This window comes from Notothenia rossii, assembly GCF_949606895.1.
Source record: "Notothenia rossii genome assembly, chromosome: 10".
In the NCBI taxonomy this organism is placed as follows: domain Eukaryota; kingdom Metazoa; phylum Chordata; class Actinopteri; order Perciformes; family Nototheniidae; genus Notothenia; species Notothenia rossii.
The window spans coordinates 5,926,757-5,952,809 of NC_136908.1; the positions used below are offsets into that span (position 1 = coordinate 5,926,757).

The 26,053-nt window shown below is 39.7% G+C and overlaps 2 protein-coding genes and 1 long non-coding RNA gene across 6 annotated transcripts; 1 reads left to right on the top strand and 2 right to left on the bottom strand.

Annotated features, from left to right (window-relative positions):
- Positions 1-2,604: 2,604 nt before the first annotated feature.
- On the bottom strand, positions 2,605-25,759 carry LOC307022839 (tumor necrosis factor receptor superfamily member 5-like). Of its 3 annotated transcripts, none has more exons than XM_079655740.1 (8): positions 25,504-25,759; positions 6,822-6,908; positions 6,461-6,586; positions 5,863-6,018; positions 4,985-5,069; positions 3,130-3,269; positions 2,959-3,015; positions 2,605-2,828 (listed from the first exon to the last, which is right to left on the bottom strand). In XM_079655740.1, exons 1-8 carry the CDS (start codon positions 25,526-25,528, stop codon positions 2,770-2,772), a joined length of 735 nt encoding a protein of 244 aa, XP_079511866.1. In that variant the 5' UTR covers positions 25,529-25,759; the 3' UTR covers positions 2,605-2,769. The 3 variants fall into 3 exon arrangements, with proteins under 3 accessions (XP_079511866.1, XP_079511865.1, XP_079511867.1); XM_079655739.1 differs by lacking the exon at positions 25,504-25,759 and adding an exon at positions 12,362-12,454; XM_079655741.1 differs by lacking the exon at positions 25,504-25,759 and adding an exon at positions 12,362-12,454 and having other exon boundaries at positions 2,946-3,015.
- LOC307021528 (uncharacterized protein) lies at positions 8,614-11,571 on the bottom strand. Of its 2 annotated transcripts, XM_079653733.1 has the most exons (5): positions 11,548-11,571; positions 10,790-11,178; positions 10,544-10,685; positions 10,366-10,438; positions 8,614-10,149 (listed from the first exon to the last, which is right to left on the bottom strand). In XM_079653733.1, the coding sequence occupies exons 2-5, from the start codon at positions 11,166-11,168 to the stop codon at positions 8,713-8,715; spliced, it is 2,031 nt and encodes a 676-aa protein (XP_079509859.1). In that variant the 5' UTR covers positions 11,169-11,178; positions 11,548-11,571; the 3' UTR covers positions 8,614-8,712. The 2 variants fall into 2 exon arrangements, with proteins under 2 accessions (XP_079509859.1, XP_079509858.1); XM_079653732.1 differs by lacking the exon at positions 11,548-11,571 and having other exon boundaries at positions 10,790-11,517.
- Positions 15,439-16,318, top strand: LOC307022564. The gene is made up of 4 exons (XR_013803440.1): positions 15,439-15,552; positions 15,657-15,777; positions 15,856-15,924; positions 16,225-16,318. It is a non-coding gene; the product is annotated as an uncharacterized lncRNA (long non-coding RNA).
- Positions 25,760-26,053: the final 294 nt, after the last annotated feature.

A 26,053-nucleotide genomic window follows, 5' to 3' on the forward strand; every position in this document is an offset into this window, starting at 1 on the left:
TTTTACTCTAAATTATAATTTACACATTTTCATTTTAGACATGAACAACACTTTTATATAGGCTTATAGTGTAATTGATATATTTCACTACTTTTGTGAACCAAAGACTTTGGTGAACAAAATCTGAAACACCAAAAAAAATGGATGACATGAGTACATATGTGTTTCACAACAGTTTTGAAGTTTTCCAAAAATCGGATTTCTAAGCTAGGTTTCTCATAAGACAGCGCTCTAAGGTGAGTGAATTTGCATTTCTAGCAACACCAGAGACTACTGAACATTTTGACATGTAACACCATGCCATGTTATAAGAAGTACATTTAAAAGTGGATTTAAGGAGACATCTAAAAATTGAGAAAATACCTTCACTTCACACTCCAAAGGTTTAAGGAAAAGGGTAATGCCATTTTATTTAAAAAAAACAATGAAGGCAGGTTATATTGATATATTGATTGATATATTTATTATATTCAAAGGCAAATTAATACTTAGTCCCCTGAATCTGGAATAATGCACAATTTACAGCACAGCCTCACCATGTCAGGAACTTTTCATCTACAGATTGTTTTGGTCTGGCTTTACCCTTCACTGATTGGTTACAGACACTTTTAACTTATTGGCTAAGGAAATCAGAAGGAGGGGCTCATTATCATATAAAAAACCGCGCGAACATTCGCCCGTATATTGGCCCGTTTTTTCACGCGAAAAAACGGACCTCCCCGTATGTTCGCGCGTTTTTTCGCGCGAAAAAACGGACCTCCCCGTATGTTCGCGCGTTTTTTCACCCCCGTATTATGGCACTTTTGGCTTTCCATACTTGCTTCTGCAGGCAACGGGGAGACGCGCTCTGGCGGCGTTCTCCTTCAGGATCCGAAAATACAATTTAAATATTTTGCACACTGATTCCACTTATTCGGGTTGCCGACCCCTGGTTTAGACAGTGGGTGTTTCTGAATGTCGAGGACACTTCCTTGGTAGGACATGTCTTCCGAGTCACTTCCTTCAGAAGCGAGGCAAGAATCCTTCCTAGCCTCGGAAAACGAAGAATTGTGGAACGGGCCAACAGGTGTGCAGGTATGCGTCATATGCGAGGCCCCGCCTCAAATGGAGCGCGATTTCCGCCAAAGATTTGGAAATTGGTCAGTGCGCAAAGCATTGTGGGGATTTTAAGACCGCGAAGAAGCAGTACGAAATTGCGTAAACACTGTTACAAGTAAAAGTCCTCCTTTCCAATGTTATTCAAGTACAAAAACATTGACATCTAAATAAAATGATAAGGGCATCACAAGTGAAAGTACTTGTTATGAGTAATGGTCCATTTTAAATTCTTGTATTATGAATTATGATTATTAATGCATTAACAGTTCTATCATAGCCGTTAAAGGTTGAGTTCATTTGAATTACTTTGTATACTACTGCTCTTAAACTATATTATATGCATGTATTTTTTTTGTTTTACTTTGTATTATCTGATAATCTGAAGTAACTAGTAACTAAAGTTGTCAAATGAAGGTACTGCTCTAAAAAGTATAATGTCGTCTTCAGAATGCAATGGAGTACAAGCCCTTTCTACCACTGTCAATATTAGTGCAAAGGGTAATTTCAACAGGTCCTCATCATGCTCCTCAGGCTTGCTTTTAACCATTTCACTTAGTGTAATAATCAGTCAGTACTGTACTCATGTGCCTTTTCATTTATATTTCTACTTAACTACATCATAAAGGGGAACATACCTTTTACTACACTACATTTCTGACAGCTTTGATACTTTAGTGCCAATCCAGTTAAATCAATGTGCAGTATATTTCTAATTGGGTGGTTTTATGTCTGTGATAAACTAAATGATGAAGTGTTCCATTGTGGGGCATTATCGGACATTAAGGGACATTATGGGACATTATGGTGCATTATGGGACATTAAGGGACATTATGGGACATTATGGGACATTATGGGACATTAAGGGGCAGACGCCAGGGAAACCAGAATCACAGAAGCCGGACATTCTGATCAAAGCTTTAAAAGGTCTTCCTTGTGTGAGCAAATATCTGTTCTGATCTGAGTGCAGATTATCTAATAACAACATTGCTTTCTTATTAGCTGTCTGAACATCAAGCAGAATACAATCCTTGTTATGCTCTGAGGATACGTATTTTCCTTAGGCTGTTTTGCACTGAAGAAAGTTTTTACTTTTAAATTAGAAACAAGTAAAAAATGGGTATTTGGGTGCAATCTGTGCAACCTGCACTGACTGAAACTTTATCTGCTGCTATATTAGTTTAAGGTAGCCTGGGATCTGTGCTATGGAAGAAATACAATTTTCTATAGGTGATTTCCATATGTATGTAATAATTGTGCAGAACACTAACCAAACACTGGGGTGACCTACACTACCTATGAGGAGTAAGAGATGGTATATCAAGTGTTCTCACTTCGTCTTAGCCAGGTCTTAGCTAAAGCACACGTTAACAGCACATTGAGACAACTTGACTTGATCACATTGTATATTATGCTACAGCTGAACCTTACATTTCTTTAAGTAACATTATGAGGGCAATCAAAAGACAAAACACTGTATACAATATTGTTATTATTTACAAGTGGTTTAACAAATACAAAGATTAGTGTGTGGTACATACAAACATTAACTAAATACATTATAAACAAAATATGGAATGTATTCGATCTTTTGGGGTTTGGTCTTCTGATTAGTAAGATGTTAGAACAATTTAGGTTAGGCTGGGGTTGGCATATAGGCGGCGGTAACTGCATCAAGCTTCTGAGGAATACCGTCGGAGGGACATCCCGTAGTGTGACATGGAAGCACATGCTATGAAAAAGAAAATACAGAAATATTATCAAACCGCAATATATAATTTAAAACAATCAAAAGTAAGCGTGCACAATTTTTAATGTGTTTGTGTGTGTCTTTTATATTGCAAAGTACATTTAGCCATTGCTTTTCAGAGACCCATCTGATCTGGAGATGCAGCCGCTGTCCCTTGCCAGAGATACAGCTGAAAGGGTCAGTTGAAAAAAAGTTAATATCCATTCACTCAAAGTAGCGGGAGCACAAAATGGTAGGGAATGATGTTTGAAATGAGTATGGGGGGTGGAAAACAAGCACTAACCTCTGATGAAGAGCGCAACAACTGTTAAATTTAATAATAATGTTGGTAACATGACAATGTAATGACTCCTTGAAGAACCTCCACACACAACATCGCTGCTCCTGGATCCTTCTTTTACCTTTAACTGGGTTCCTGTGCACCTGGGAAAAGAGAAATGAAAAAGAGATTCAGTACTTTGTGTTTAAAATGAAACTTGAAAAATATAGACATTATTTTTAGGCAGGTGTGAAAAAATGCTGTAAACTAAGAATGCTTTCAAAAATATAAATTATGAATCTTTATTTGTTATCAATTCACAAAATGCAAAGTGAACGAACTAAAGACAAATCTAAATCAAATCAATATGTGCTTTCAAACCGGCATCAATTCCTACAGGTACACTTGCACAAAGTCATGGATTTTGTAGGATTACAGTCAGGGGTATGATCAACCAATTATACCGAACAGGCGCTAATGATCATCAGTTTTACATGTAGGTTTAGGCTGGAGCCACAACGGAGACGATAACGAAAACTAACCGAATTCAATATCTAAAAAGTCTTCCGTCCACACGAGACAGCTCGACCCGCTGGAGACGCTGTAGTACATATGCCGGGCCTTTAAGTGGTGCTGTACTTCTGCCACAAAATACACCAAAAGCAGCGAAGAAGAACCCCGAGCATGGTTGCCTGTTTGCCCTTCTGTTTATTCTCCATGGTGGATTCAGCAACATGTTACATGTTGACCATGCTACAACAGTGAGCAGCAGAGGTTGGGAGAGGGGGGGCTGTGGCTTAATCGTTGTCAGGAAATGATCGTATAGGCAGGGCGTACACACGGAGCCGTTTGGCCCCCCAGAGCGTTCCGTCCGCAGATCTACCGACCTTGGGACCCGTTATCGTTATCTGCGTTTCCCTGTCGGCCTCGTGTGGCCGAACCGCCTATAAGAGAGAGAACTGTAGCGGATACGACCCGTTTCGTCTTTGTGTGGCTGCAGCCTTAAACACAGTCATTCACTGAAACAGCTTTGTAGGAGGCTTACAACTGGGTGAGAAACATCCAAACTCTGCTACCAAGGTGAGTTTGTGGAAGATAGCCAAAAAGACATACCTCCGACATGGAAACAAGGCCAAGCGACTCAACTATGCTGGAAAACAAAGGAACTGTGATGCAGATCAATGGCAGCTTGTGCTCTCGACTGATTGAAATAATTGTCAACAGAAGAAGGCAGTTTGTTCACAAAAGGGCCGGCGAAAATGTATTCTGCCGCAGGACAACGACCCAAAACATACAGCCAATGTCATTAAGAACTATCTTCAGCATGAAGAAGAACAAAAAGTCCCGGAAGTGGTGGTATGGCCTCCACAGAGCCCGATCTCAACATCATCGAGTCTGTCTGGGACTACATGAAGGGACAGAGGGATTTGAGGAAGCCTATCCACAAAAGATCTGCGGTTAGTTCTCCAAGATGTTTGGAGCAACCTACCAGTTTTTTTCACACCTGCCTAAAACGTTGACACGGTACTTCATATTTTATAATGATGTTAAAAGTACAGAGAACGACACTGAATATCGATATTTAATATTTGTGAATGTAAAATCGCAATATTGATATTGTGATTTGGTCACAAATCAATATTAAAATGGAAAAGGTCTCTTGAGAGTTATGTTTTGTGACCAAATCAAATAAAACTGGAGGATTGGCAATGTTTGAATCCCCTGTGGATGGGAAAGATTGGTCCATCACACATACAAATAAAGCCACAAATCACAACTTCATTGGAGCAATTATTACAGAAACAAAGTGTTCATTTCATGTTGCAGGGCAGGAAGAGCCCTACCTGTTTTAGTAATGCCATAACAAACAAAGCCTTACGTTGTCCAGTCCGTGCAATTCACACCATGCTCTGAAAAGAAGCCAGACTGACAGGGTTCACACTCTACATCCTCTCTGCCGGTTCCTTAGAGACAGGGACACAGGAGAGATTAGTCACACAGCAGCCAACATCCAGTAATGATCCATCATCACATCAGTGTCTTCATTTAGTGTTTTTATGTTCACACTGTCTAAAAGTTCATTCAGGAAATGAAAACAGTACATCTCCAGTCATCATTTTAAGATGAGAGTGATTTGAGGGTTATCTTTCAGGATGGTTACTGAGACGTACGAGGAGGTCATCATGTCTGTCTCAGAAACCCTCAGGTGATAGCTGCAGGACTCATAAAGAAACTAGGAGGGGTTCCTGTTTACTGCCTGTCATGGGAGCTTCTGCACCTCAGGTTATAGTCCAGTGAAAAGTTTGATCTAAAGTGATGTATTCTATGTAATTATTATCTGATACTTTGTGTAATGTAAAAATTAAGATTTACATCAAGATCAACTTTGAGTAACCCCTGAGGGGAAGTTTAGTATTGCGTTTATGAACACACACACCCGATATACACACACACCTAAAGACAGGCACTAATGAAGGGCGGGCAGAACCAAGGGGCTTACAACCTGTGTTCCAGGTTCCCATGGGGGCTCGAGGACACCTCTGCAGTGCCCAGGAGGCTGCTGGGACCTCTCCAGCTACTCTCCAAATACACTCCATCTTTTTGGTCCATGAAGGACTTGAACCGGCGACTCTTTGGCTTCTCAAGCCAAGTCCCTACAGACTGAGCCACCCCATGAGTAAAACCAGGATAAGCCTCAGGCCAGGAATTCAGTGTGCATGTAAACTGTCAGGAGAGTGTGACCTGCATTTGACTTACCAGGTTCTTGTATCTTCTCACCAGGTACACATTGTGTATGTTTTTGTGCCGCACTGCATCCTGTCACATCTAAATCTTTGCAGTAATACCCATCTTTAACTTCACAGACTGTGCCAGTTGTTTCTGAACAGCCCTGCAGGACGAAGAGACCGGGGCCTAAAGAAACAAACAGATTGAAACAGTCAATGTATACAAACCTAACAAATATTTAAAATTCAACTCACACATCTTGACTTCATTTAAAAAATGTTGATATATATATAAAAAATGTTTAATGAAATGTTAAAGCAGGAAATAAGAGAATTGTGGATGGAATATAATAGACGTCTTATTAAATGCACTTCCAAAAAAGTTAAATAGCCTGTTATATTTCAGTCCAATCATTTGTCATCGAGCGACAGTTCGTTAGAAAATAATAATGCGTTCAATGGACTTGGAGTTTTAGAAAAAAATATTTAGATGAAGTCTACATTTATTATTATTGGTCTATATTGAATATGACTTTTAATGTAACAAAGTCCAAAGACACCAAGATATCCACGGTTACTGTCATAAAAGATTACAAAGACATAATCATAATAACACATTAAAGACATACCTGAGTCACAGGAGGTGCATGTGAAACATTTATCGAGTCTGTTGGATTGGTTCATAAAAGTCCCGTTCTTGCAGCGACTGCAGAGTGTGCCTGTATGTGGCGTGCAGTCCATCTGTACAACGGTACCTGTTCAACACACAAACACTCTGTCAGCATCTCAACATCAAGACATGAAGGCAAATTACAATTACAAAACGAGGATTAGAGTCAGTAACAATAAGTGTATCCCGTTTCAGGTCTCTGATGGAGCACTTCAGGGAGCAAAGCCAACTTCAGCTTCGGACATCCCAGTTCAATTCATATTTTAAAATGCTCTTATACTTACTTCTGATGTTTGAATACTTGTTAAATGTTACCTTACCTATTTTGCACATCGGACAACATCGCCCAGCTCTTGTAGAATATTCCTTAGAAAGACAGGAGCCTGAAGCCACAAAGATCATACACCCTGTTGAGAAACAGCAGTTCATTGTAGTATGAGTCTGCGCTGTACATTCACATAATAGTGATGTTGTTCCACTTTGCAATGTATCGCATATATATATATATACACCTGTGATATGATATGGTATAATACAGTACGGCATTAGTAAACTCCACCGTTTTTTATTGAAATTTGCGCCACATTGACTAACTACTATTGTAAGAGCCATTTTAATGAGAGTTCCTGTTTGGGTTTTAAGCTGTCACAATTGGGTGTTATTCACTGTTTGTGCCAGAGGGTGCCGCTGTACGATTCCTTATGGCACAGGTATTAAAGGTTGTTTTTATCACGGGATTGGGTGTAAATAATCCACAAAGGCAGGACAGTCAAAAGAAGCACCAAGGAAGAAAATGTATTAACAAGACTAAAATAGGACATACAAGACTGAACAAATCATTACTATTATTTAGTAGGAAAACCTCCATACGGATTATGTGAACATTGCCTGGTCGAAGAAACGGTAGAACATGTTATTCTGTATTACAGATACAGGCAAGCAAGACGAACTATAAAAGACAGAAATCAGGAAGCTTGGAGTGGAACAGCCAACACTCAAAGAGATATTAGACATTTGGTCAGGGAGACTTTTAAATGATCTAAGACGAACTGAATTAATAAATGAGAATTTAACATTTAATTTGTCTTTCTTCTCTTTTTTGGGATACATCATTCTGGTCCACACTCCAATACGGTAGGTGGCGGCCACCCGCCATAAAACCGGAAGAAAAAAATAGAAGAAGGTTTGGGTGTGTCTGACCCATTATACATCCATGGTCTGACCCATGTACCCACGGCGGCTCCAGAGTGTTTTTGTTGGGTAATCTATGGTAGGGCTAACCTACAGTGGTGGGGCTCAAGTCAGTATTTGCAATGTAATTACATACACGCTATATCGCCCCCCTTGACAGTCAAACGCCATGCGTGAGGTTTAGATTATTTCCCTGTCTCCTTTTTTCAGACAAATTACATCAAGAGCAACAGGTGTGAGTTAAACCAGTGTTTCTCAACTGGTCTGCTTCAGGACCCACTTTTTTCCTTCGTCAATAAATCGCTACCCAAAGATATAATACCAATAAAAAGTGCAGTAATATGCTTCTCAGCATCCACTTTTAAGTAAAGTGAAGTGCAGTGCATACATTTTCAGCAAATGTAGTCCATGGGAATAAACCCACATCCTCAACATTGTTTGTGCCATGCAAGGCATATTATATCCCGTCACAGAACTACAGTAGGGGAGAGCGGGGTAATGTGAGACATTTTTTACATTTGCTCTCCTGTAGGCGAGCTAAAATGATATATCAGTAAAATGTACACATTTCCCATTAATTCAGGATGTTTCCTAGCACTGGAAATGATCAGAATGTCTTCAGGACAAAGGGCAGTGAAAATATGATTGTTTTTTAAAAAGTGGTCTTGTGTCTCACTTTACCCCAGCTAAGGGGTGAACTGAGACAGACTAGAGAAATCAAGGGGGTAAAGTGAACCACTTACCTTTTCCACTTTTAAACTACAAAAACAACACATGTTGTAACAGTTAGAATCCTGACAGATAGATTGACAACCACACATTCCAAAAATAATGTCGGATGCGCAACATAATCATGGGGATTGGTCAATTTAGCACATTTTTTAAACAAAGTAACTCCAAACAAAGTCAAATACAACATAATATATTTCAAAGTGCTTTAATAAACATTCAATTAACCATTTAACCAGTTAGATTAGAACACGATATGATATGAACATCAGCCGCATATTTAAACAAGGCCTACTCTACATTCCAGCCCTGAAGGTTACAGGGAAAGGTGAAGAGTTGCTCTCTCCGTGTTGTTCCTCCAGGCCTATTAGGTTGAGGCAGCTTCTTCACCACATCACCTTTAGGAACATGTGCCACATCCTTTTCTTTCATAGCAAACGTGGGTCTCTCCCACTCTCTGTTGTTTCCCTGGATTTTTCTGAGGAATTGGGTTAGTATTTCGTCCCCCTCAACCTTCTCAACCATGCCAACATAACGGATACTTCGGTGTTTTGTGGCAAAATTGACGAGGACGAAGTCACCCACGGACAGATCTTTGTTTCCGGGGTCACTCCTCTCATCTTCAGAGCTCTCAAAATCATCCTCAAATGGGACAGGGTCATCACTCTCCTCCGAGCTGCTATCTATGATTTTCTTCTTGGGTGCCTTCTTTTTCGGTTTTCCCTTTTCTTTGCTATTTTGCTTTTTCCCTGCCAGTTTCTTTTGTCTCTCTTCATAAGCCTGTTCTATGATTTGCTTCTCTGGAGTATCTGTTAAGATGGCTGTCTTCACACGCTTTCGTTTTGTTTGTCCTCTGGGGGGACATTTTGGAAGTGGTATGATTTCCTGAGGAGACACATATCCAGGTCGTGAGACAGCTGGCGAGGCACATCCATGTGGACCATGCAAAGTGGATGGAATAGCATCAGCGAGTGGAATAGCATCTGCAGCAGGTGGTTCATCTGCAGGGGGTGGATCATCTGCAGGCCGTGGACCATCCGGATCATCTGAAGTGGATGGACCAGTGGATGCAGGCCGCAGCTCAGGGTTTGGCCGGTCTGACACCATGGATGGTGCAAACGCCTCCTCAGGGAAAATATCTCTGTTATATGGGAAGATCCCAGTGGACTTGAAGCCAGAGGTGATATTGCGTGGTGTCACTGCTGACAAGAAGGCCTCGTTCACAAATCCTGCAATCTGATAGATGGAGACTGTTTTACCAGGGTTAGATCTCATCCACCCATCAAGAGCTCGGCTGTATAGGGTCTTGAACGGGCCATACACTGTCACGTCGAGAGGCTGCAAGCGATGGGATGTGTGGGGTGGGAGGGTGAGCAGAACAATACCATTACTCTTTGCTTTCTCCACTGCCTTGAGTGAGATGTGAGCTCTCAGATTATCCAGGATTAGCAGCATGGGATGGTCAGGAGTGCACTTAGTGTGCTTTATCAAGTGATCGAGGAACTCAGGCCAGGTGTCTTCGTTCATCCATCCTGTTCTGGTGGAGGCACCTTTGGCTCCTGGAGGTGCTCCTATCATGAAGTCGTCCTTAAACCTAACTCTGGGGAAGACAAACATGGGAGGTATGGCATTCCCAGCAGCATTCACTGCACACACCACAGTCACCAGTTCTCCTCTCTCAGCTGATGTGATAGAACCAACTTGCTTTTTCCCTTTCTCTGTCACAACCTGAATCAAGTAGAAAGTTTAGAATCAATGGCATGTGCAATCAGTAGGCTACTATTGGTCTAAAGGTACATTTTATTTTGTTGCAGTCCATTCATTTTTTTCTAGTTCACAGGCTCACAACATTACTAATAGCATTAGTTTCAGCATTCTGCCAATAGCTAGCTGGTCATTATCACAAGCCACTCAGTATCAGTCTGCTGCTCTCTAGTAGCTTACCTGCCGTGGCTTTTGTACTGTAAAGACGCCTGTTTCATCCACATTGTAAATCATGTGTGGAGGAAATGTGTGTCTGTTAAAGAAGAGAGGCAAGGGAAGAACCTTATCAGAATCAAAACCAAATCTTACAGGTAAAACCTCCATAAAACATTTGCAACTAAAGAATTAATTCTGTCACCTGTCCATCACTACAGCCAGATTTGTAAAGAACTCCCCCACTGTAGTCTTATTGAAGGCTGTAGCCCTTCCCAGGGATGTTGCCTCCGGAGTTCGGACAAAGAGATGGCGACGGGCTAGAAAGCTGCCAAACCACTCTACTCCTAAAGAGTGGACAATTCGTTATTATAAGATAAGCTTTGTGGCAAGATCAGTTGGCCTAAGTTGACCTACAGAATCATGTGATCTCTTGCGCACCCTAGCCTACCTGCACATTGTTCCTCCATCCAATTGGCAGGGACAGGGATATGGTTTTTGTCTGCATATTCAAATGCCAGTTCACGGCACTTAACTGGAGCAAGGCCATGGAACTGGTCAGCCAGTTGTTTTAAATGTTGGGCAAGCTCCTCCTCCATCTCATCTGTCAGTATTCTTTTTGCCTCAGCTACTGCACCCCAGGCTACTGATTTAACTCTCCCTTTCTCTATTTTCTTAATGAATCTTTGGAGGGTTGTCTTGTCGATATTTCTTTCCTTTCCTGCTTGTCTTAAGGACTTCTTTCCTTGCATGACCTCTGCAGCTGCACTCTCCATCTCTGTGAGGGGTGTTTGGCCCCAAGCTGTCTTCCTGATGTATCGTCTTGGCATGATGACTTTTCTACAATGTTTATGACATTAAAATTAAAACATATGTATTGTAATATTACACTAAAATATATATAAGACTAAACTTAACTTGTGCTTCATGTCGGGGTAAAGTGAGTCAGCGTCTCACTTTACCCCACAGCATCTGTCTCACTTTACCCCACAGCCACCATTTTAGAAAAAACAACATCTCTAGGCAATTCAGGCTAATCTTTAACTAGCATCAATCACATGGTTTTATATGTTGGAAGTTCATCAACATGTATGATATAAGTTTTTCAACCTGAATCAATTTGCTTTGATATTACAGTTGATTACGTTCGCAGTAAGAAAATTTACTTTTACATGCAACAAACACATTTTTGTGAAAAAAAATACTTACCACAGAACCAGCACCAACTTCTCCTTCATACCAAGTGGGGGGTGGGAGGGGCTTGAAAACATTATGGTCACATGACCGCAAATTTGTTTCTTTGCCTAGTTACAGCGGGTGTCTCACATTACCCGGTGTCCCACATTACCCCGCTCTCCCCTATGCTTTTCAAACAAGTTTAAACTGATGATGGTCATCAACTTTCTAGAATCCAAATTGAACTGTATGAAATAAAAAGGCACATTTGTCTTGTAGTAAATAAAAAGGGCGACCTGGAGCCAATCCTGCAATAGAAGTTCAAATTAGCTACAAAATGCAGTAGGGCCTGGCTCATTTCGTGGCATCTGCAGGCATATGCCACAGATGCCACAACTTGTCGAGGCATCTGCCGCGGCTCAACGGGAATTGCCACAAGATGCCAGCGTAAGAGAAGGTTTACGGTAGCTGCCACTCGCCTTCCGTGGCAAACGCTGCTGTTTAAACCCGTATTTATCGTGTAAAATGTCGCTGTTTAGGCATGACTTTATCGAACTGATCTGTACACAGGACTGATGTGCAATCTCTATCTTTCAAAAAGATTATACATTATCCTTTCTATTTTAACAATTTTACTTGGAGCATGGTTTGCTAAAATAAACAAACGTGCTATATTGGCGAGTGTTGCAACGCCCTTGGCAATTGTTGCTTCTTGAGGGGAATTCCCACTGCTTGCTAGTTCTGAGTTGAGTAAAGTTAGAACGATATTGGCAGATTCGGATTTCACGGATCAATAACTCATGAGAAAAAAAACTATATTCAGACAAAAATTACTTCTCCTATGTACCGTGGTAAGGTTGACAACGAACTACAATCACATGTTGATCCATAAAAGCCAATAGGCGCCGTCCTTCGAGCTGGACACAATAAATTTGTCTCTTTCAGCAGCCGGGGAAGAAACAAGTGCTCAGGGACCGTCTGCAAAGTGCAACTCCGAAAAAAGAGAATACAATAATATTCAATAACTTCACTATTATACAGTATATTTCTACCAAACTCACTACAAACATCAATAGTCTCCTGGTGGTCAGACTACAGCAGATAGTTTGGAAGAATATGGGTTGGAATAATTTTGGGGAATATTTATAGTGTAAAATCTTCAATAAACATGGCCTCATCTTCAATCATTTTTACTATTATACAGTTTATTACTACCAAACTCACTACACACATTAATATTACATTACATTACATTTAGCTGACGCTTTCATCCAAAGCAACTTACAATCGGTATAGTCTCCTGTTTGTTATACTCCACCGACACATTTGTATAAATATTTTTGTGAACAAAACTAAAGGTTTATTACAGATTTAGCCAAAGTTGAAGTTAAAGTCAACTTTAGTGTCAAATGTTCCACATGTGTTATACATACAGAAACATTGAAATACCGTTTCTTACAGTCCCACAGCGGGAACAAAAACTATATATATATATATAAACAAATTAAGAAAGTTCTAGCTAAACAAGGGTATAAAAGTAAGTAATGAATATATATAAAAAACACAATCAACAAGAAACATAAATTGGACATTAGTGCAAGTACTTCTTAGTGCAAGAAATTAGGACTAGAAATTAAGCCAAATCGTGAAAACATCTTCAGGTGCAGGTGATGTACACGATAATATACTTTACTTTTGATTTCTCCTCTAAAGATCAGCTGCCACACTTAAAAAGAAAAAAAATTGGTCCATGGCAAAAGGGTGAAGAGTTTATTTTAGAATATGTAACACTTATGTTTACATATTCCCTATTTTTTTCAGGTCACTTTTGATCTATATGATGGAGCCATTGGATTTGTGAATATAAGAAATGTGCACTGGAAGTTTGTGGTGAGTATACAGCTACTCGTGTAGTAATACTCTCGCTGCTTTTACAGCATGTATGCTTTGCTCAGGGTTTGCACATTTCAAGTTAATCAACTATTACTTTGAAGATGTATGATTACTAGGGCCGGGACTTTAACGCGTTAATTAAGATTAATTAATTACACAAAAATTAACGAGTTAAAAAAATTAACGCATTTTAATCGCACCGCGGAACGTTTCTCACTGGATGAGTTTCAGGGGTACCGATTATACTGGAGCACCAACTAACGTTCATGACTTCAGACAACAACAAACCACAGTGAACAATAGTCAAACATGAACGAAGAAGCTGATGAGACCGCTTTGGTTGGCCCCGTGGATGGGACATTTTGTTTTAAAAAACGGACGGATGGAAGCGTCGATAAGAGCACGGTTGTTTGCAAATCATGCAAAAAGGAATTTTGATATCACCGCAGAACATCAAGCCTCAAGTATCACCTCAATGCAAAAACATATAGCAGCTAGCGTGGAGGCTAGCGTGGACGTTAGCCCGACTCGGAGTACAAGGACCCACACCCAATTCGCGTTGATCAAACAGTGGCCTCAGAGAGATTTTATTTTTCATCAGGATATTTGAAGAATAGGAGGGATTGAGGTCAATCACTGGCACTTTTTTATTTTATTTGAAATGGTACACTTTATGTTGAACTATTTATTATGTTGTTGGTGCAACTGGCACTTTATGTTGAACTGTTTATTGTTTTGGCCAAGGTTATTGAGAGAGTTGGACTGAAATGTATTAGATTTTTTAAACCAACTGTTGCTAAATCAACAAAGTCTGTTATGGCCTCTGAAGCAACAGAGAGATGTTTTCTAATAGTCAGGGTTTCCAATGTTCTGAATGTACTTGAAAGTATTGTGTTATACTGAAAAAACAAAGTGTTATAGTTTACAGAAGGTCTACCTACCTATAGGCTACCTGAATCTCTGAAATGTACTATATTCCTAAATATGCTATTGCTACACTTTATGGCAAAAATTGCACTTTTCTGTTGGTCTTGGTTAAGGACCACCTTGAAAAAAATAAACAATGTTTTGTTGCTTAAGCTTATGTATTCAGTCATTATTCAATGGTATACTAAAATCCATGTGAAAAAAATTGCTTCTCACTGTTCTCAGGTCAAATATTTATATGTGATTAAAAATGCGATTAATTTCGATTAATTAATTACAAAGCCTGTAATTAATTAGATTAATTTTTTTAATCGAGTCCCGGCCCTAATGATTACATTTATTCAAATGCATACAACTAAATATACATTGCTATTAAAAAATATTGTAATACATTACTCATATACTGTGACAGAGTTAAGACTAAAATGTGTATCTCATGCAGCCCCATTTTGTAAATGCATCTTTGCCTCAGGATTGATTTAAAAATTCTTCTTTTAGTTTTAATGTCTTCATGTTCTTCATCTATATCATAGGGAAACAATATAAAATGAAGTCCAAAATAAGTACTCATTCAAACATTTCTCATTGGTGGTTGCTACTGCTCCACTAAAGATTTGGGTCTTCTGTCCCCAAATTGTGCAACTTTCTTTCATCTGATCTGACATCTTTAATTATTTCAATACTTTTAAGTCTCGATTATACCCATTTAAAATGGGTAGTTATTATTTTAGTATTATTTTAAATAGCTTTTTTAACAGTTAAAGTGATTTTAATAATGTCAATCTATTAGTTAACTGTGGTTTTCATTTTTGAAGAAAAGCTGATACATTATTGTTGCTGCTGACATATTGAAAAAGGTTTGGTTTAATTATACGGTATGCTACTTTTTAAAACCGTACCTCCATGCCCTTTCAAACCACATTTATGTGGTTGATCCTCTGCAAGGGTCAAATGAAGTTGAGGACTCCAGAAAGGCTGGTTACAAATTTGGGTAATATAAAATATATTACAGGAAATACATTGGTTAAACGCACATTTGGTAAAGGCAAAGAGTAAGCGCCAATTATATATTTTGTCCTATTGTTCTATAGAGAACATTTCAAGATGCGCCGGAACAGACTGGGTAAAGACGACTGGGTTGACATCAAATGGCGGCCTGGAAAGAAAACCCACACCTTCCAGAAAGATGCCACCAGTTGTGGAGCCTTTGTCATGCAGGTGATTTAATGCAACATGTTGTTTTCATTAATAATAAAGCATTTTATTTTAAAGGGAAATTCCAAAACACGTCATAACGTCATGTTATTTGACCATCTGTCCAGATTGCCAAGATGACAGTGAAGGAATTTCCGAAAAACCCACAGACAATTCACTTCAAGTCATCAAAACAATCTCTTCAAAATCTACTAAGAGACATGGCAGAAGAAATTCTCAAAGGATCAGGTATTAGCCAAAAATATGAAATGAATATATGGATGGCTTCCTGTAAATTCAACAGTAATACACCGGTTATTTTTTCAGTTTCAAAGGATGACTTCTGTTCCTTCTGGAATTGAGGACCTGCCCCCAACTGCTGTTGATGCTGTTTGGGTGAGGCTAAATGATGAATTGTTTTGAAACTCCAGAAGATAATCTGAATAGTAGATAATATATAGATTATCTGGAGTTAGATTTCAGGAATAACATAAAAGTAATGACATTTTGTATATTTTTATGCATTACAGGTTTCCTTTTGTTTTTCTTATAATTTGTTAAAGTTTTAGCTCAGTACAGATAAACCTGAATAACAAAAAGTATAATCTCTATAAAATATAAATGAATATGCCTGCTTTACAAGTGTCCTACACTTTACATTTTCTCAATATCTTTGTTGTATTTATCCCCATGTAGATTCATTGTGAAACCTGTGGGAGATGGTTTCACACGCAGTGCCTCGGAATGACTGCTGCACGAATACCCAAAAAAGATACCGCGTGGGATTGTGGTTTGCGTATTCTCCCAAACTAAAGAGGCTATAGGTGAGGTAAGGCTGGTAGTTTCAACTACTACCAGAGTAGAAGTAGTGCGCTTACAAACGGCATGTGGGGGAAAATCCAGCCCAGCCAGTGATTTGAAATCGGCAAAATGAAAGCTGCATTTTGTACAAAACAAACAAAAATCCAGAAAAAAGCTTTACTAAAGATGTTGGGCGACTGAAGTAATGATTAATAATCACCTGTCCATAGCTTTAAATTGTTATATTCTTAATTAAGATGTTAAATATATTTTCAATTACAGATTAAAGTAGTCACAGATGTTCATGATGCCATGTCTGACATTAGTAAGATAGGTGAAAAGCCTGAAATGTTTTATTTTTCAATGTTAACTTTATTTTGTCACAGTCTGCTCCATCTCTCACCAGTAGTTTTCCATTCACCTGTCTCACCTGTTAACCACACCCACGTTTTTGCTCACTCTCTCTTCTGCACCCATTAGCTTCACTGCCAGTATTTAAACCCTCACCAGACACACGCCCGTTGCCAGTTTGCCTTCATAGTCTTTCACGCGTTTGTTACCAGATTGCTACCCGGTTCCGACCCTGCCTTTCCCCGACCTTCCTGATCCTGCCTGTCCTTGGACTATCCTGCCTTGCCTGCTGTCTGACCCTGCCTGTACCTCCGTTGACCGCCTCGCCTGCTCCCTGACCCTCCGCCCTGCTGACTCACCTTCTGCCCGCTGTCGTCTGTTTCGTTTGCCTGCACATCATCCGGCTGATACTGTTCTGTTATCCTTCTACTCTGGTATTATTACCAATAAAGTTCATTACCAAGACTCCTTGGTTTCTCGAGTGCTGCATTTGGGTCTTTCATAAGATTGTGACCATTTTACTGTTTCATAGCTAATGAAAAAGTTGTTTCATGTCTTAATTTATATATGACATACTGTATATACAATGTGTAACATTGTATATACAGTATGTTATAGTACACTATAAATATTCACCAAAATTCTTCCAAACCATATTCTTCCAAACTCTCTGCTGTAGTCTGACCACCAGGAGACTATTGATGTGTGTAGTAGTGAGTTTGGTAGCACTCAGTACAGCCGCAGCGCCACTTTCCGAACAGGAAATGCACGCAAATACAAAATAAAATCGTACTGACACTTATTATATACATATGTATATATAGATATATACTTATTTATATATATTTAAACACGACATGTTGTATTTTAGTTACACCCGCTAGACAACAGTGGAGGGTTCGAGAAACAACCGTGTTTGCCAGGTGCACCGCAGCGGGGTGGAGGTTCCAGCTGGGAACCTCCACCCCGCTGCGGGAACGTGACCCCTGAGTCATACGGTGCGTCTTGGTCACACTTCATATCGGCCGGGCCCGGAAGGAAGAGACACGCAGTGGGGGAAGTCCCCCACCCCAACGCAGCACACGCTCCCGGCCATCAGAGTCGAACCCGCAGTTCGAAGGAACCGACCGCCAGAGCACCGGCACTAGGACACAGGCCGTGGGGGGGACACCCGAGACCGGGCAGTGTCCCCGATAGAAACTGGGTGAAATAGCAAAAAAATAAATAAAACCGGGGAAAAGTGAAAAAAAGTTTCCGAAAATAGACACTCGTGAGGCGGTCAGAGTCCTCTCTATCTGCAGCCGGAGAAGAAGCGAGTGCTCAGGGACCGTCTGCAAAGTGCAACTCCGAAAAAAGAGGAAACAATAACATTCAATCACTATTATAAAGCTGATTACTACCAAACTCACTACACACATCAATAGTCTCCTGTTGGTCATACTACAGCAAGGACTTTGGAAGAATATGCTTTTGAATAATTTTGGGGAATATTTATAATGTAAAATATTCAATAAATATGGCATCATCTTAAATAACTTTACTATTATACAGTATATTTCTACCAAACTCACTATTTGCATTGTTGTTGTTAGCATCTGGTTAGCTAGCTGCGCAAACGGATAGAAGCTGTTTCTCAAACAAGGAAAGGGAGAGCTCTGTCCTGTCAGACTGAGAAAACTACAGCTCAGTGAGGTAAGGGACTCTGTTTAGATAGTTAACTTTAGTCTAGTTATCTCAGTGGGTCTCAAACGTTTCGGTCACCATTTATGAGAATGAATGAAAAACAGTTATGAAATACTATGAGAGTAAAACAAGAATACAGTTTAAAAGGTGAGTGATTTGTAAAATATCCATAAAGAAAAAGAAAATCTGTTTACAGTTCTGTTTCATCTGGGTGTTGAGAGATGTCTCCATAAATTCCTTTTGCTCTCAAAGTGCACCAGATTGATGCATTTAACTTCAATATTAAAAAAAAACAAATCTTCCCGGGCATGGAGGTGAGGACCCCCCGCTTGTAAAATAGCACTTTACCTCTGCTTATACCTATATGCCATTTTATATGCTGTGAGCTGATTATCGAGCCTTCATTGTAAGAGTCGCGGGTACACTGTGTATGTGCGTATTCCACTGTAGCCCCGGTACATTAATGGGAAACCCTAGTTTGTAACACTGTACACATGAACGTTTCTTTTTTCGGTTCACCAAAAAAAATCTCACTCCAAGCTGAACTCAAATGTTGGCAGCCCTGTGTCATTTGAGCGAAAAATGGCTCAGTCAACTTTTATGAGAAAAAAATCCAGAAAAAAGCTTTACTAAAGATGTTGGGCGACTGAAGTAATGATTAATAATCACCTGTCCATAGCTTTAAATTGTTATATTCTTAATTAAGATGTTAAATATATTTTCAATTACAGATTAAAGTAGTCACAGATGTTCATGATGCCATGTCTGACATTAGTAAGATAGGTGAAAAGCCTGAAATGTTTTATTTTTCAATGTTAACTTTATTTTGTCACAGTCTGCTCCATCTCTCACCAGTAGTTTTCCATTCACCTGTCTCACCTGTTAACCACACCCACGTTTTTGCTCACTCTTTCTCTTCTGCACCCATTAGCTTCACTGCCAGTATTTAAACCCTCACCAGACACACGCCCGTTGCCAGTTTGCCTTCATAGTCTTTCACGCGTTTGTTACCAGATTGCTACCCGGTTCCGACCCTGCCTGTCCCCGACCTTCCTGATCCTGCCTGTCCTTGGACTATCCTGCCTTGCCTGCTGTCTGACCCTGCCTGTACCTCCGTTGACCGCCTCGCCTGCTCCCTGACCCTCTGCCCTGCTGACTCACCTTCTGCCCGCTGTCGTCTGTTTCGTTTGCCTGCACATCATCCGGCTGATACTGTTCTGTTATCCCTCTACTCTGGTATTATTACCAATAAAGTTCATTACCAAGACTCCTTGGTTTCTCGAGTGCTGCATTTGGGTCTTTCATAAGATTGTGACCATTTTACTGTTTCATAGCTAATGAAAAAGTTGTTTAATGTCTTAATTTATATATAACATACTGTATATACAATGTGTAACATTGTATATACAGTATGTTATAGTACACTATAAATATTCACCAAAATTATTCCAAACCATATTCTTCCAAACTCTCTGCTGTAGTCTGACCACCAGGAGACTATTGATGTGTGTAGTGAGTTTGGTAGCACTCAGTACAGCCGCAGCACCACTTTCCGAACAGGAAATGCACGCAAATACAAAATAAAATCGTACTGACACTTATTATATACATATGTATATATAGATATATACTTATTTATATATATTTAAACACGACATCTTGTATTTTAGACCGCCCGCTAGACAACAGTGGAGGGTTCGAGAAACAATCGTGTTTGCCAGGTGCACCGCAGCGGGGTGGAGGTTCCAGCTCGCTGCGGGACCGTGACCCCTGAGTCAGACGGTGCGTCTTGGTCACACTTCATATCGGCCGGGCCCGGAAGGAAGAGACACGCAGAGTGGGGGAAGTCCCCCACCCCAACGCAGCACACCCTCCCGGCCTTCAGAGTCGAACCCGCAGTTCGAAGGAACCGACCGCCAGAGCGCCGGCACTAGGACACAGGCCGTGGGGGGGACACCCGAGACCGGGCAGTGTCCCCGGTAGAAACCGGGTGAAATAGCAAAAAAGTGAAAAAAAGTGTCCGAAAATAGACACTCGTGAGGCGGTCAGAGTCCTCTCTATCTGCAGCCGGAGAAGAAGCGAGTGCTCAGGGACCGTCTGCAAAGTGCAACTCCGAAAAAAGAGAAAACAATAAAATTCAATCACTATTATACAGCTTTTTACTACCAAACTCACTACACACATCAATAGTCTCCTGTGTGTCATACTACAGCAAGGACTTTGGAAGAATATGCTTTTGAATAATTTTGGGGAATATTTATAATGTAAAATATTCAATAAATATGGCATCCTCTTAAATAACTTTACTCTTATACAGTATATTTCTACCAAACTCACATTTGCATTGTTGTTGTTAGCATCTGGTTAGCTAGCTGCGCTAACGGATGGAAGCTGTTTCTAAAACAAGGAGAGGGAGAGCTCTGTCCTGTCAGACTGAGAAAACTACAGCTCAGTGAGGTAAGGGACTCTGTTTAGATAGTTAACTTTAGTCTAGTTATCTCAGTGGGTCTCAAACGTTTTGGTCACCATTTATGAGAATAAATGAAAAACAGTTATGAAATACTATGAGAGTAAAACAAGAATACAGTTTAAAAGGGGAGTGATTTGTAAAATATCCATAAAGAAAAAGAAAGTCTGTTTACAGTTCTGTTTCATATGGGTGTTGAGAGATGTATCCATAAGTTCCTTTTGCTCTCAAAGTGCACCAGATTGATGGATTTAACTTCAATATTAAAAAAAACAAATCTTCCCGGGCATGGAGGTGAGGACCCCCCACTTGTAAAATAGCACTTTACCTCTGCTTATACCTATATGCCATTTTATATGCTGTGAGCTGATTATCGAGCCTTCATTGTAAGAGTCGCGGGTACACTGTGTATGTGCGTATTCCACTGTAGCCCCGGTACATTAATGGGAAACCCTAATTTGTAACACTGTACACATGAACGTTTCTTTTTTCGGTTCACCAAAAAAAAATCTCACTCCAAGCTGAACTCAAATGTTGGCAGCCCTGTGTCATTTGAGCGAAAAATGGCTAAGTCAACTTTTACGAGAACCAGGCTGGGGGGGTCAAAAGAGCTTGACCAAGGCCGACCCAAAGTGCACGGTGGGCGGACTCATCACCTCCGTGATGAGTCTCCATTGTGATTTGAAAACTTCCATCAAACAAGTCTTTTGGGGGTCGGGGGAAAAACGTGTTCGTCCCTTCCTGTACTGACAGTGCAGGTGTCCTGAGAGTGCAGGCCTGCAGGCAGACCCCTCTCGATTTATTTGGACTGGATTATCCCAGAGAGTCTAAAGATTCTTTATCACACAGTTTCAGATTTGTGAAACCTTAATTCTATTTGTGAAAATTAAAAAAAGGCAGATTTCAGTGCTTTTTTTACATGTAGACCACATTAGACCAGGTCCTGATCTAAAACCACTAGACCTAGACTCATCAAATATGGACTGGATTATCCAACAGAGGCTAAGCATTCTTTATAACAAAGGTTCAGATTTGTGAAACCTTAATTCTATTTGGGAAAATACAAAAAAGGGAGATTTCAGTGCTTTTTTCGTATCTAGACCACATTGGACCAGGTCCTGATCTAAAACCCTAAAAATCAAAAAATGTTTGTTTTTTGTGACCAGTTAGACTCATTAAGGCCATTGTTTCCCTTTATAAGTACAACTACGGAAGTGGATTAGAGTCTTTCAGAGCCAGTGTAAAGCTATATTATGTACATTAGTAATCATAGTTTTTCTATGTCAAAAAAAGTATAAACAGCATCAATATCAAAACTTGCTAAACATGCTCATGTCTTTATTATATTTGTTTTGCAAAGGTCATGCTACAGTCTGACAAGCATAACTTCTTTAAGAATTCAAAATGTAGCCCCCACTTCAATCCATAAAGCATTCCAAATATATATCATGTGCAGTGCTCATTAGTAGCCGTCATCCCATGCAGTTTAAATATACTGGGACCCCAGCAAGGCAGCGTTACACTGGTGAGTATGTGAAAGGATTTCAGGAGCCTTTTGCTTCAGTTACATTATTTTAGTGGTTTGAGTAAGAGTACTTTTTAGACATTCTAACAATGTATTTTTGAAAATGTATGAAACTAAAAAAAGTCTCCACACCTGTTAAATAACAAACTAACTTTCTACGAATAAATTCAAGATGTTTTTTAAGATAGACTATATACATGTTCTGAAGCCACTGTGGCCTCAGGATGCTTCCGACACAACATTCAATAGCTTTAGCCAAAGAGCTGCTGGGTCAGGTGGGGCTGCAGCAGCTCTGTGGGTCAGGTGGGGCTGCAGCAGCTCTGTGCCCTGATGTGAGATATAATCTGTCTTTTGGAGTATGTGGTGTTCTAAGGCTCTGTGCCTGTTAGCATGTTAGCCTAGCTCCTGCTGGGTGACAGACCCTGCAGTTTGTGATGGACTCTTACCGCTGATACACTGGCAGAAAGAACATAATTGTGAGGCCTGGTCTCCTAAAAAGCAGGTGCAGCCTACAAACAAGAGCAGGGAGGATGAGACACATGTTGGCACAGTCATGCATTACATTATCATAAAGCAGAACAAAAACAGTTAGCCAAAAGCAAAGCAGCATGAGCAGAACACTGAGAACACGCTGTGGTGTCTCTTAGCAACGCGGTGCAAATTATTTATGACTGGATCATTTATTAATTGCTGTTAAAGCATACACAGTTAGTTGCTTTAACTTTAATAAAAATGATCCTGTGAGGATAATAAGTTCATTTGAAGCAGACCGAGTGTCAGGGTTTGGGGAGAAATAGGACCCAAATGCAGTAAAAGGACTAAAAGGTAACAAAAAGCGAGCTTTTTAAAAAGCACTGAAATCTCCCTTTTTTGTATTTTCACAAATAGAATTAAGGTTTCACAAATCTGAAACTGTGTTATAAAGAATCTTTAGCCTCTCTGGGATAATCCAGTCCAGATTTGATGAGTCTAGGTCTAGTGGTTTCAGATCAGGACCTGGTCTTATGTGGTCTACATGTAAAAAAAGCACTGAAATCTCCCTTTTTTGTATTTTCACTAATAGAATAAAGGTTTCACAAATCTAAAACCATGTTATAAAGAATCTTTAGACTCTCTGGGATAATCCAGTCCAAATAAATCGTCTATGCAGCGATTTAAGAGGTTCAAACACGGAGGATGGTTTGCTCAGCGCTGTAAATGAAATGTCCCTTAACTTTCCCCTTAACTGCCGAATCGGATGCTCTGAATCGGAAGCCAACTTCAGCGTCGTTGTAAACGTGTCCAGTTTGGAGGACGGCACGTATTGGCTTTTTTTAATCAAAATGTGATTGTAGTTCGTTGTCAACCTTACCACGGTACTTAGGAGACGTACTTCGTGTCTGAACAACATTTTGTTCATGAGTCATTGATCCGTGAAATCTGAATCTGCCAATATCGTTCCAACTTTACTCAACTCTGCTAGTTGGGTCATTCTACAGAAAAAGTGGAATCTGGGTGATACAAATCTGCTGAAATATATTCCTTCTAAAAACATCTCAAACCTGCTAAATAGCAATAACTAACTCTTAACTTGATGAATCCACAACAAGTAGAGCTTAAAGTATTTGTATTATCTTTATACATTATACAAAGCTTATTTTTGAATGTCACTGGTGTTACGTGTTACCAGAAAGAAGAGTAACACCAGTGACAATTTGGAGACAACACAACCATTTTAACAAAATGGCTGCAATGTGTGAGACCAAATATGGCTTCAGTCAATATCAAAATCGTTTAACTCTTCAATACAATACATTTTCCCATTCAAATGTTCACCCCTAGGGCTATGCAATGAGTAACACTAATGACAGACTTGAAAGACGCATGTACAATTTGAAGATATAATGACACCTTTAACAAAGTAAGAAGTATCTGACTTTCCTCATGTGTTTGTCCACTGCACTGCCTCAAATGATCTCTTGTTACAGGAGGCACTTCAGAGACAGTACATTATTTAAAAAATAAAAGCGTTTTGTGTAGCAGTAACACCAATGACGTAATTTAGGGTGACTGACATTTATTTTATATTATTAATAATAATTTGCGTTTTTTTTTACCATTTCAGTGTTATATTTAATGCTTGTAATGTTATGTCAATATAAATTTGATTTATTTCTTGAAAAAAAATATTTTAAATTAAAACTATAAGCTCCACTTCCATGTATGATCAAAGTGGCAAGGCAGTTCCTTGAACTTCGCATTTTAAATAAATTGCAATTTATGTATAAAACCATTTTTTATTTATTTAGTACCATTGCAAAGACAATCTCTATTTATTCAACATAGGCTATATAATGAATGTGAGTATTAGGTCAACGTCATGTATTTTGGTGTCTGCAAAAGTAAGTGACAGTACTTCCACCTTTTCTGTGTAGAATGACCCAGTTACGATAAACCAGGTGTATTATGACTAGTAAAGACAAATAATTAACAAAGAAATATCTGTATTGACACAGCAACGTGTACACTGGTGTTATTAGACTTGGCTACAGACTTAGGGCAGTTGTAACTGATTGCAGTTGCCACTGCTAGTGAGATGCTAAGGTTTACTTTATAAATTAGGCAAAGGAGAGTTATATTTGCCCCATGCCTTCAGCAGCAGGCCATTCACTTTGATTTTTATCCCGTTATGAAATGTCATCATTTCGACAATAAAGAAATGCTACATTTAACGTTATCTTGCACGTTTTATCGAACCATCTCCGTTTCTAACTTTCAATATATTTAAAAAGAGATCTCTCTCTCGTCTGTGTGCGGGAGCGCGGCCTCAGACATGCGGCTGCGCTGTGCACACAGTTCTGCCGGTAATTAATATTACATTTTGTGAGGAAACTTTTCCACCAATAATTCCAATAAGTAATCCAAAATGTATGCACTTCAGGTTTACGAAAGTAACTGTAATCAGATTAGTTGTTTTTTGTACCTAGTGGTACCGCGCCTAGTTTGAGTCACGGGAGTAAAGAGAAATGAAACCGTTGAAGTTTGAATCTCCGCTTCCCGTGTGAAGGCACCATCATGTAGTAGTGCGATGCCGACAGTATCTTTCTTACTTTAACAAACTAATACAGTTAGCTTTGCCAAGGTACGTCATGAACCCTAAGATACTCACCGAAGACAACAAACACAGCAAGCATCGTAACGCATGACTATCTATCTCATATTGACATTACGTTTTACAAACAAAAGCAAAAAATATTAATCGAACAGATGGCCTACTAGCACTGAAATCCGGAAAGTTCCTTCTTCTGTTTGGTGTTTATCGGCGGATTGCAAAACAACTTAGGTCCATAACAGCCGCTGTCCGCTGTCACCATGGATGTATAATAAGACCTGATACAGCGTGGGCCCCTGGTGTGCGTTCATTCATTCATGAGAGTTGCTCATTGGCGCGGTGCATTGATGACAAAATCAGCTGTCACCAACAGGACCTCTTCTTTCGGTTTTTGGCGGATTGCAAACTTTAAAGGTGCATTACCGCCACCTACTGAACATGTGTGAATCATATCTCTTAACTCATGGACGTTTTTATCTATGATTTAATCAAAAAATAAAGAAATCAACAAACATAATAGAAATGATCTTTCCTGACCTAATGTTAAAAAAAAATTCCTACCCGTTTCCCTCAGAAAGGTAAACCGGGCCTTTCTGGTAGCTTACTC

Bases quoted from the DNA above. Each gene is read 5' to 3' on its own strand.
- LOC307021528 (XM_079653733.1), bottom strand. From the start codon at position 11,168: ATGCCAAGACGATACATCAGGAAGACAGCTTGGGGCCAAACACCCCTC. The intron at 10,686-10,789 runs GTAGGCTAGGGT...TCCACTCTTTAG, and splicing joins GATGGAGGAACAATGTGCAG to GAGTAGAGTGGTTTGGCAGC. The intron at 10,439-10,543 runs GTGACAGAATTA...CTTCTTTAACAG, and splicing joins CTGGCTGTAGTGATGGACAG to ACACACATTTCCTCCACACA.
- LOC307022839 (XM_079655739.1), bottom strand. From the start codon at position 12,404: ATGGATCAACATGTGATTGTAGTTCGTTGTCAACCTTACCACG. The intron at 3,270-4,984 runs GTAAGGCTTTGT...CTCTTTTCCCAG, and splicing joins AATTGCACGGACTGGACAAC to GTGCACAGGAACCCAGTTAA. The intron at 3,016-3,129 runs GTTAGTGCTTGT...TGACCCTTTCAG, and splicing joins TGTTGCGCTCTTCATCAGAG to CTGTATCTCTGGCAAGGGAC.